Raw genomic sequence first — 12,284 nt, 5'->3', positions numbered from 1 at the left:
TGTCTCACATTAGTTTCTTTTCATGAAGAGCAGTAGTCCAGTCTTGTTCTCTTTTGTGCCGTTCATCCTTTTTTTTTTTGCTCTGCACCTTTCCCATTATTTACAGGAAAAAAATAGGGATATATACTGTACTATTTTTATCCTGCTGTTTTTCAGGGAGCTCAAGGTTTAATACTTGACTCCTTTCTCTCTCCCTTTCCAATACCAACTTACTTTTATAAAATCGATTCAACTGAGAATGACTTATCCAAAATCACTCAGTGAAGTTATTGATCAAAAGTTACGTTCATGAGCCTGCCAACTAAAGGAGAGTCAGGAATATCGTAACTAGATTTGTTAGGGATGTCATCTCTAGCATCATTTGATCAAAACAGGGAAAGTGTCAGGAGGGACATTCTTTGAGGAGAATGACATCAAAATGCTCTGGTTAAAATGTGTAAATATTTTCAGTTGACAGAATTTGATAGACTGCCTGCTACACTTTTTAAGATGTTTATTCATTTTTATGTCCATCAGTATTGCTGTTATATGTCTGTTTCCCTTTGAAAGAGATAAAACACTGAAAACGGATTCTTCGTTTCTGTAGACCTGCTTAAAGAATATGGAATAACATTTTTCACCCAGGATATATTTTTTTTTCCTGTTCAGTGTACTTATTAATTCAGGTATGAGAGCATGATTCTTCTAACAACAAACATTTTATCATCACAACAACCTGTGAGGAAGGATAGACTGAGAGCTTGCTGGACAAAGAAAGTATCCCAAGTCATCCAATACACTTTATTTTTAAATTATAATTTCAATTAAGCATAATGAAATCCTATAAAACAGCACAGCCCAATTTATTAAATAAAAATTAGAAATATACATTTTAAAAAGAAAAGGGGGAACACTGATTATTTTACATACTAACTAGCTCAAGAATAAAGCAATTGAAAAATTCAAATGTTGGCAAAGAGTATCTGTAGACTGTACACAAACAAGTATAGGTCTGTTAATCCTGTACAGTAATTCTCTTTACAACAACCATTAAAAGAATATAAATTTTAATAAGTTGATATGTTCCATGAATAAAGCCTAGAAACACATGCACATTCTTAACAGGTAACTATCACAAAATTATATTACATTTTAGACCAAAATGTAGTAATGGGAGGACAAATCCCAATCATAAATTAGCTATTATCGTTTCATACTTCCAAATTAATTCACAAAAAAATTGTAATCATTTTAACATTCTTTAAGACGTACAATATTTGAAAAAAATCTATTGATAACCACATTTTGAACTTTAGAATAGGACATTCAAACTCATTTCAAATGTCACATAAATGATTAGTATCACTTTTATATTGATACTGGTTTCAGTTTAAAATTGATTAGGCACATTTAATGAAAGATCCACAAATCTTAATAGAGACAGAATTTAGGAAGTTATAAGGATCAGAATCAAAAAGGTTAAATCAGAAATACCTGAATAAAAAAGACAGGTAAATAAAACTCAGCATAACATACATCAAAAGTTTTACAAATTATGTAAATGGGGATAAATTGATTCAAGATACTATGAAGTCCCAATTTAATTTACCTTCATCCCATTCTAAAAAAAATAGGAACCATCCCAATGACGTACATGATTGGACATTTGAACCTAGGTTTCTCTGATCCTAGTCCATTATTAACGTTTTCCCTGCATACTGAAATGCTTAGAGATGTGCTGATGCTTTTTGGTGTTGCCATGGTCCCCAAAAATGTGGATCCAAGCTATACATCAGGCTGGGGAATTCTGGAGGTTGAAGTCCACACATCTTAAAGTTGCTGAGGTTGAGAAACCCTGCTATAGATATTCATGGAGTCTTACAGGTCACATTTGTCTGCCATAACAGTCATAAATCCTATGATTTTTAAAAACTCCTTTAGTGTAAAATTGGATCTGAGGCATCATCATTTCTGTGCATTTTTGTGCTATGGTAATATCAAAACAGTTCTGTGATCATACTGGCTGGTTTATGCAGATGGATGTTGATCTACGACTGTTGCTTCCAACTAAAATTGAAGTATCTATAAGGAACTGTAGCACAAAACACGATTTGTAATTTTTCTGCTGTAGTGTCAAAAAGAGTGACCGTTACGACTCGTTCTGTGGAGATGTAATGATCCGTTCGGGTAGATCCTACATAAAAACCCTGTGCATCCATAAGAATCGGACTTTTACTCAAGTGGGACCATTTATAAATGTCACGTGTGATACACCGTTAAGTGCTCTCGGGGAAGATAATGGAGCTATTCGCATTTTCCAATTTGCCTTCAACAACCACCTCAAGGTATTTCCATCGCCTTTCGGTTGCCCTACAGAACGTTTTTTCCAGCTTCCGTTTCGGAAGGAAAGTGTTCACATGAACACCTTCCGCTTACGTTTTCTCTTATCACAGCACCGAAAGCTGAGAGATGCGGAGTATGAAATTGGGAACCCGCTGTTGGCGTGTGAGTATGCTTCGCACTATCAGAAACGCGAATTGCTACTATATTTTCATGGGTTATAGGCAGACGCAGGAAAAGGTACTTGGTGAGTTTACATACAGCTCTCCGTTTCTTGTGTGAACGCAAAAACTGTAATTTGTAAACCATGGTTTTCGACAGTGATATACATGAATCAAGCCAGTTGTGGCCCATCGGACAATAATCGCTTAGCACGATTTAAGATCCCACTCGGCTTTTGTGTTGACCCCGTTGTGGCAGGAAACCGACGCTGAAGACGTCTTCTCTGCCTATAGTCCCGCTGAGATAATCAGACATTGTGGTTTGTTCACTCCCGTTTCCCCTCGTCCCTGTCTTGATCAGAGCAGCTACATGCCCTGAGTAGCGTTCACTCAGGTCCTTTCAGTCGTATGAGTGCTTCAAGTAATCCTTCAACCTTACATATCGGTCGGATAATGCTGTTTCCTTTTTATGGATGGGTGGGAGGGAAGCATGCTCAAGGCTCTCTAATTTCCATTCTAATGCTTTCCGCCCTGCTGACTACAACTTCATCCACTGGGTACTTGGTTAGGGGCAGAGGAGGATGGCTTCCATAAAGGGAAGAAGGGAAAGGTTGGTGCTAAACAGGGATTTTTAAATAATGTGTAAACCAGATTGTCACTTAAGTTATAATTTATTTGGCTGTGACAATGTGTGGAGATTTTAAGTATATTAAAAAGTATATTTACACATATGTATGTATGGGTGTGTGTGTGTGTGTGTAGTGTTTAGAAGAAATTGGCAACCAGTTCAAACATTTAATGGAATTTATATAATACATTGTCTATGGAGATTAAATTTTGGTACACCCTGTATATACATACACATATTTACAAATTCAAAGCAAAATGTTTCTTGTGTAAATGTACACAGAATTGCAGATTTAGTCTGAAATTATTCTTTTTTAACAGAGCAAACATAGTTTAAAATTCTTATTCAGCTTGAAGTATATATTAGAGGACTTGAGCTTTTATATTTACATATATTCTTTGGCCACTGTAGGTTGTGTTCACACAACATGCTAGACTTGGCTAAAATGGGGCCACTGTATTTTAGCATGCATGCATGCATGCATGCATTCATTCATTCATTCTTTATTCAAATTTCTATTACTGCCCATCTCCCCCCAAAGAGGGGGACTCTGGGCGGTTTACAATAAAATTATCCTTTTAAAACCTCAACATATAAAGTCAACATCCAAAATACTAAAATAATAAATAAATATAAAATCCAAGTGGGAGAATTTAGTTTTTTTTTTAAATAATGTGTAAACCAGATTGTCTCTTAAGTCATAATTTATCTGGCTGTGACAGTGGTTTCAGTTTAGTTTAGGCAAGCTTCTTGATCTGCTGGCAACTATGCTTGTTCTTTCCTTTAAAATACAATTATGTATAATATGTTTGCTTTTCTAATCTATTTTTGTAGGTCTTTCAGAAGCACAGTTTTTCCCCCCTTGCCTATGACTGTATCCATTTACCTTCTCTCAATGTATTACCCGTTGCCTTTTGGTGGTCTCAACACCTAGATTGCAGATTGATTGCTACCAGGTCTTTTGTGCAAAGCAAAACAGGCTTGCCACCTCATAGGTCTAACTATGAATGCTCTCGAAAGCCCCAAGAAACTTTAATTACTACACCAGCAGAAAAAGTAACAGCAACTGATATGGGCCATTTGAAGCTAGGGGAGGACACAAATTCATATGTTAACCTGGGATTCAGTCCTACTCAGATAACACAGCTATTCAGCTTGCAGCTGGATGTACCATTTCAGTCAAAGTTGACTGCAATTTCAGAGTTACTCCTATTGGGTTTAAGCACTAACACAATACTGAAGACACTAGAAAAAAAACCTGAACTGCTGCAGATGTCACCAAAACATTTGAAGGAACGTGCTGATCTTCTGAGGAGACTTGGCTTAGATGCAGGTAATGCTGTCCCTGTGCTGTGCAGTTGCTGAATTTATGCAGTGAATCGAGTGGATTACAGGTAGTTCTCACTTAATGACCATTTGTTTAGTGGCAGTTCAGACTTACAACGGTGCTGAAAAAACCAACTTAGAACTGGTGCTCACACGACCATCACAGTGTCCCCCATGGTCATGTAATCACGATTTGGGTGTTTGGCAACCGGTTCGCATTTATGGCTGTCGCAGTATCCTGTGGTCACATGATTGCCATTTTTGACCTTCCTGGCTGGCTTCTGGCAAGTAAAATCAATGGGGAACCTCATGATCTGCTTAATGACCATGTGATTTGCTTAATGATTGATTTGCAAAAACAGTCATAAAATTGGGTCAGATTTGCTTAATGCTTTGCTTAGCAGCTGAAATTCCAGTCTTAATTGTGGTCATTAAGCAAGGACTACCTGTATTCAGTTTTAATTTGTTTAGATTTTGTCAACAATACATTCAGTTTTTCAGTCTCTTATATTTAGGGAAGTGTGCATATTCAGTTAATCATTCATACATACAGTCATTTGATATTCTTCAGAAATATATGCTTCTAGATCAATTCCTTAATTTATACTGAGTTTCTTATATATGGCTGTGAGTTGCTTGCCAAAAGAGAGTATTAGAATATTTCACCCAACATCTTTTATTTCAGCATAGGTAACCTTTTTGCTGCTAGAAGAAACATTTGGGGGTTATGATGAGGGTCTCAAAGGACTGAAGGGCATACAGTAGTGCTATCACTGGACAAAAAGTGGATAATTTTACTATATATATGCACACAGTTCTGGGGGGAGATGCTGGGGTTGGGTTGAACAAAATAAGTGCTTTAAGCTTCTGTTATGCTTAAAACTTTTGCTATTTTTACTGTTTTTTGAAATTACGTTGCTGAAATTCAGTGGTGCAAAGATTGGGGGCAGTATCCAGGGGCCAGAGGGGAAAAAGGATATTTGGTGAATCCAATTTGTTTACTGGTTTTATTTGAAAAGTCAGAGTAAAATTATTAACTTTTTCAAATGCCTATCATGGCATGTGTTATAAAAAAGGGAAAGGTAATCAAGTCACTAAAATAACGAATTGAATCTTCAAAATGTTTGCTCAGTAAAATCTGTTTAAAATTAAGTAGAAAAAGCATCATTCATGTTTCAAGCCATTCTCATTCAGGCTTTTTTTTCTTTTAATGGGATAATCAAGGACAGCCCATTTTTTGGTTGTTTGTACTGACACACACACACACACAGTATATATATGTATATATATTTATGTGTATAATATTTTTATATATATTTGCAGAACATTTATACTAAATAAATAAGGAAATGCAAGCAATGGCCAGTGTGGAAATGTTTTTGCACTGAAGGGCAGTAAATTTATTTATTTATTTATTTATATTTTATATCTCTCCTTGGGGACTAATGTACCACATGTAATAGTAGACTTGGAAACAGTCAAAACACATTATTTAGAGAGAACATGCTTAGGCATTTTGAGAAACACCTTGGGAAAAATTATCATATCTTAAAAACATACTAGTTTGCCCTTAATACAATATTACTAGGAATACATGGGAAAGAATAGAGGATTTTAGCCAATACTATCTTATTTATTTTATTTTATTTTATTTATTTAATCTATCCACTGCCCAATCTTGTTTAATGACGACTCTGGGCGGCTATCTTATCTGTTTCCTCTTGTTTTAACAGGAAGCCTTAACCATGTGGCAGTTCATTTTCCAAGTATCTTTACATTGCCACACAAGAAAATCAAAGCCCTAGAGCTTTTCCTTAAGGAAAAGTGTCTCTTCACAATGGCACAGGTATCAAAAATTCTACGAACATGTCCACAACTGCTACTAGAAGACTTAAATGATGTGGAATACAAGTTCCAGGTATTATATATTTTCAGAAAACCTTTTTGATGTGATTATCTAAAGTCAGATTCCACACAGTGTGGTACACTTTTCCATTGCTGAACTTGAGCAATTGCCTGAGATTTTAACAGTTTCTATTATCAGATGTTAGATATCAAAAATTTGCTTTAAGCAATTTCATATATCTCCTAGGCTTTCAGAATGTGATTTTTTAAAAAGCTGCATTTCTCACCCCCTCAAATACTGCCTCTAATAATATAATTGTTGGAAAACTTTGTTTCTATGCATTTTGTTTCTTGCTTGTTAAAATCTATTATATGGATCCTGGGAGATATCTGACTTTTTAATCTACCTTATGATATTACTTGCTTTTCAAGATACAATTATGAAGACCTTGGCCTCATATCTTATTTCAGAGAAGCTTGTGTCCTAATGTTTTGATTTCACTGATCTTTAACTATATTTTCCTCCTGCTGTCAATTTTTTTTTAAATCACAAACCTTCCATTGTTATGCCTTTTTATTGTAATAATTACTGAAAATGATACACAAATCAAAAAGTCCAGATCACAGGAAGTAATTGTCCCACTCTACTCTGCCTTGGTCAGACCTTATATTAGTGGAACTAGTTGCTCATGAAGTGGAATATTTCTCTCTATTGAAGATCTTCAAACAGAGACTAGATTACCATCTGCCTAAAATGTTTTAGCAGATCCTCCACTGAGAAGGGGGTTGGATCATATGAGTTCTCAGATTGCTTCCGACTCTGATTTGTTGATTCTGTGAAGTTTCACAATAAGCCAATTTCCCATGGATGGCTTATTCTGCCTACATGTCTATTTTCATAACCATTTTTTTGTATTAAAATCTCCAAATCCTTTTCCATCTTTAAACACTCTAATGCCCTGGGTGTTGGTAGGCTAGTCATCTGCTTGATTTTCCTGTAGAGAGGCAAAATAGAGAAAATAGTAAGGAATACTAAGGAATAGTAGAAAAGTGCAGATAAAGGAACCTAGCAATTAACTAATAAAGCATTCCTCTCACTCTTTGATCCATAATCTACCATCGTAGGGATTGGTTACTTAGATTTCAATTCCCATCAGCACCAGCTATTACTAATGGGAAGTGATTGTGGGGACCATAATGCAGATCATTTGTTGGAAATCAGGATGTCTATCTCTGCAGGAAGGTCACAAAGATTTTAAGAAGTAGTTGAGGGATTAAAATTAATTATTAGCATTATTTGTAATTTTTAATGTTGAATTTTAAGACATACTGTATAGCAGTCCCTATTCCTTCACAGCCCAATTGATTCTCAGATTTAAAATAAAAGTATGTGAGTGAAAATATCCCCCAAGTGTCATGTTCTTGTATACATACCTTGCCTGCCTAAAGAAACATGTCAGAGTCTCCTCTTTAGAGTTTAGTATAGATGGGATGTAGGAAATTTCACCAGATTTTTCTTGCAGGCTGCAAATTGTGCCCATATGTATTAAGGGCACAAGCCTCTTGAAACTAATAGTCACAATTATGTGTACATTGTGCTGGACTGTGTCTTAGACATACATTATTTGCAGTAGAATGTTAAATGTTTATTCTTTTGCTTAATAATCTCTGTTTTTTAGTTTGCCTATTTCAGGATGGGAATTAAACATGGAGAAATAGTGCAGTCTGGTTTCTTCCAAGCACCACTGGCCGAAATAAACAAACGAATAATTTTTTTGGAGCGCTTGGGACGCTACCAAACTCCTGATAAGAAAGGACAGACTCAAGTTGTCAATCCCAAACTGAAAAGTATTATCAGAGCTTCTGAACAGGATTTTGTGACTGAAATAGCCTGCTCCTCAGCGGAAGAGTACGAGATCTTTAAAAAGTTGCTGGTCTGCGAAGAAGAGCAGAGGAGGAAACAGGAAGAAGCAATGGAAGCATTATCAGATTCAGAGAATGATGAATGGGCTGATTCTGAATAATTCAGCAATTAAAAGTTTCAACTGTCTGGTACGAGTAGAAGCTGCTCAACTATTCAGTCAGCTTTCTTAGGGAATGAACACGAAATGACGATGAGGTGGCTCCAAGAAATGATGAAATTTGGAATTAATCCCTAGTAACTGTATAAGGGGAATTAATGTTCTTCCTATTTTTTTCTCTATTACTATTACTACTACTAATTTGCTTAGAACATCTGCACATGTATAGTTTTATAGAATAAATAAGAAGTGGGAGTACTTCATTTTATAAATAATATACTTATAAAACTTTTTTTCTAAAGGAAGAGGGAGCTGATGGATACTTCTGATAATAGAGAATTCTAATATTTGTGAATATTTTTTAAATGGGTTATTAAGAAAAATGGGCAGGTTGTGAAATCAAATTCATAATATCAGATAAAGATAGATAAAGATAAAATCAGATAAAGATAAAATAATATTAGATAAAGTTCCTTATTTGGGCAGAAGTTGTGTGTTTTTAAAAATGCTAGTTTTATAACTAATTCCAGGAATCATCTCATTCTTAAAGGAAGCAAAATGACTTTTAAATAAATTATGTATTTAATCTAAAATGAAAAACAAAGTAACTTTAAGAGCCAGTTTAAGAGCCAGTTTGGTCTAGTGGTTAAGGTTCTGGGCTAGTAACCAGGAGTCTGTGATTTCTAGTCTCGCCTTAGGCATGAAAGGCAGCTGGGTGACTTTGGTCCAGTCACTTTCTCTCAGCCCAACTCACCTCACAGGGTTGCTGTTGTGGGGAAAACAGGAGGAGGAAGGAGTATTAGGTATGTTCGCTGCCTTGAGTTATTTATAAAAATAATAAAGATGGGATAGAAAATAAATAAATAATAAAATAAAATCTTTTTAGTTTATTGGTACATTACATATACCTTGATCTGACTACAGAGTACTGGATTGATAAAAGTCCTCTTCTGCCTTAAGACAGTCTCTGGGGAAAACTGTGACAGACAAAAAAACAGGCAATAAAGATCTTTCATGGCCTTTGTCATCTGCAGATACTGTTTTAAAAGTTTACTTTGGATTTTGAAAAATGTAATATTTGGTGATCATGTTACTACCCATTCTTCATCCTCTTTGTTCTTGGAAGCTTTAATGTTCTAGTTTTAATGGTGAGATGGTTCCTGTAAGTCAATTATGTAGCGTAATTGTAGTGCTGATATAGTTCAAAATTCCAGGGATTTTACTCCTTTCTTCCTCTTCACATAGTCTTCCCAACGATCACCACACATTTTCTGCTGACCATGCTCAGTTATCATTTGTTTGTTTACTTTTTCCAGATTCTGCCACAACCTTAAGTTTTTATGCAGTAATTCCCCTAAGCCTAGTGCTGGCTCTCATGTGCAGGTTGTGTTATTGTAGGGCACAGTGCCCTGTGCAGCCATCTAAACATCAGAAGTAGAAGGAACAATACACCGGTTCAACCAGGTAATGTAAATGAACATGCAGTATTTCTGATGGCTACATTAATTGACTGTGGCAGAAGAATATTGGGTTTTCAGAAATTATAATTTTACATTTTTTCTAATGCAGTCTGTGGCCCTATAGTGTTGTGCCATTCCAAACTAATTCAAGTTGAGTCACTTCTGTTTAAGAAAAAAATCCTTTCCTAATTTTGCTCTTTAAAAAAATATTCTTCTAAATGGGAACTGCAAGTTTCTACCTTTTTTGCACAGAAAGGCTACCAGATGTTCTAAATTATGAGAAAATGCACTTCTTTTCAGCAGTCTTATTCCAAAAGTTACTATCTTTCTTCTCATCCTCTTTAGTACGATGTACTGAGAAATGCTGTATACCCCACCAGGGGAAAAAAAAATCACATTATTTAGACAGTATCATCCATTCCTCACGGCATATGTAAATAACAGTACATAGGAATGCAGCTAAGCATCTCTTGATCACATCTAGGATGAAGGAACTTTGGAACCACTTTGTGCTATTTCTGGCAATAGCAAGGATTATTGTCTTTCCAATTAGAAAAATATCCCCTTTGCAATGTGCTCCTCTATGCTAAATAAACAATATTTACAGCTCTTAAAATTTGCCATGAATTACGTTTCAGGGAACAGGCGTGCCTTTTCTGCAATAATCAAATACCTGCCAGAATAGTAATTTAAAACTATGACTCTCTGGTTGTATTGCTTTATAAAATATACAGTATATGTCTATTAACACAACCTTATTTTTTAACTAGTCACACAACTCTCAAAGGCTAGAAGGCTAGTCATCCTAGTATTTTGCAAAATAAACACCAGGAAATGTGGGTGGAAGCCTTTTTTCTCCATTGGCATCACAATTTTGTCTAAGAATATCAAAGGAGATACTTTACCTATTAAAAATTAAGGTTTTCAGTAACTTTCTTTATGAAGGCATAAAAACCTTCATAAACGGCATTCAGAGACTGAACAACTAAAAGTCAGTTTGATTTTTCAAAGGAAGCTAGAGTCTCCTATTGCTGCCGCTGCCAGTTTTTTCTTCACTATTCTTCTGAAATGCTAGGAATTTGTTAGCAATAGTAAGGCATTGAGAAAAGCTGGATGGAAAATTGGATAATTTTTCGTTAGCAGCTAATTTTGCAAACAAGGTACAAAAAGAAAAAAATCAAGGGCGTGTTTGTGTGTTTTTAGACGATTGTGTTTGAGAATCAATTTCTGAGGCAATTAAGATTTGCTTTTTGGTTATAGAGAGAACACTTTTTTCCAGGACTCATGTTTGTTTAAGGCAGTCTACAAATCAGATTATACGTCCTAATCTCAATTACTAGTAAACTTGAAGATTGTTCTGCAAGTAGCTTGCAAAAGGACTTTTACTCAACTTGTATAAAGAAATTAGATCCTATGATGAAAAGAAGCTGAAAATGAAAGTGAGTTGTTATAATCTTGCAGAAGAGAAAGTGCTATTTGGTGAACATCTCTTGAACAAGACAAAGGGAGAAGCTCCATTGTTCTTGCTAGCTAAATCCCACCCCCCCTCTAAAAAAAATCCAGTTAACTGAAATGATGAAGCTGTTGTATCCTTGGGATGAAGTGGAGCTGAAGACAATCTAGATTGTTCAGTTATGCAGATACTGATGTAATAATTCTCAATTTCATGCCAAAATATTAGTATTTTGATTGCAAAGTAATAAATGGATTTGTTCTCTATTCATGTTACAATTAAAATCTGTAGCAAATCAGTGTAATTCAAAGTTCCTGTAGTGAGCAGTTCCTTGGTACTCCAAAAGCAAGTAGGATCATGGTGAGGAATTCTGTTGGTATAACTCTGGCACTCATCAGTAGAAGAATTAATGGAGGGAATCTTCCTCTTCCATTTAAGGATTAAGACAGAACCTTAAAATGAGAAACTATTTTCCATCAGCCATTATCAAATAAGCCCTGACATTTCATTTCTTTATAGGGAAGCAGAAAGAAAAAGCAGATATAACATCATTATATAAAAAAGGTGAGGCATACTGTGGCTGAGTAAAACCTTGAAAAAGGTGCATTGCAACATACGAGAACACATACAAAGCACCTATTTTCAAACAGTTAAAACTGATGTATCATTTGCAAGGCTCACATGGCTACTTTGAAGGTGTTACTGGCTGTCTCCACATGTACATGCATGCAGCTAGGAGCAACTTCCAAAGTAACTGCATGAATCTTGAAAATAATCTGGCTGCTCTAATTATTCGAAAAGACACATTCCTATGTGTTATGAAGAATCTCTTTTGAAAGCTTTGCTTAGCCCTGTAAGATACAGAAATATAAATGTAATATATAATATTATTATAGAGAGCCAGTTTGGTGTAGTGGTAAGGCATCAGGCTAGAAACCAGGAGACCATGAGTTCTAGTCCCACCTCGGGCACAAAGCCAGCTGGGTGACCTTGGGCCAGTAACTCTCTCAGCCCTAGGAAGGAGGCAAAGGCAAACCACTTCTGGGAGGGAAAAAAAAAACCCTTGCCAAG

The 12,284-nt window shown here is 35.6% G+C and overlaps 2 protein-coding genes across 2 annotated transcripts in view; one reads left to right on the top strand and one right to left on the bottom strand.

Annotated features, from left to right (window-relative positions):
* The first annotated feature begins 2,425 nt into the window (after positions 1-2,425).
* On the top strand, positions 2,426-11,479 carry MTERF4 (mitochondrial transcription termination factor 4). The gene is made up of 4 exons (XM_063306741.1): positions 2,426-2,484; positions 3,943-4,441; positions 6,168-6,352; positions 7,959-11,479. Exons 1-4 carry the CDS (start codon positions 2,449-2,451, stop codon positions 8,301-8,303), a joined length of 1,065 nt encoding a protein of 354 aa, XP_063162811.1. The 5' UTR covers positions 2,426-2,448; the 3' UTR covers positions 8,304-11,479.
* Positions 11,423-12,284, bottom strand: part of SNED1 (sushi, nidogen and EGF like domains 1) — a 73,563-nt gene continuing 72,701 nt past the window's right edge. The window contains exon 33 of the mRNA XM_063306742.1: positions 11,423-11,679. The gene's annotated coding sequence lies outside the window, so the exon portion shown is untranslated. The remainder of the gene's footprint in view (positions 11,680-12,284) is intronic.

This window comes from Candoia aspera, chromosome 6, assembly GCF_035149785.1.
Source record: "Candoia aspera isolate rCanAsp1 chromosome 6, rCanAsp1.hap2, whole genome shotgun sequence".
NCBI classification, from domain to species: Eukaryota; Metazoa; Chordata; class Lepidosauria; order Squamata; family Boidae; genus Candoia; species Candoia aspera.
The sequence above is the reverse complement of the archived record's forward strand: the minus strand, read 5'-3'. Positions and strand labels throughout refer to the sequence as shown.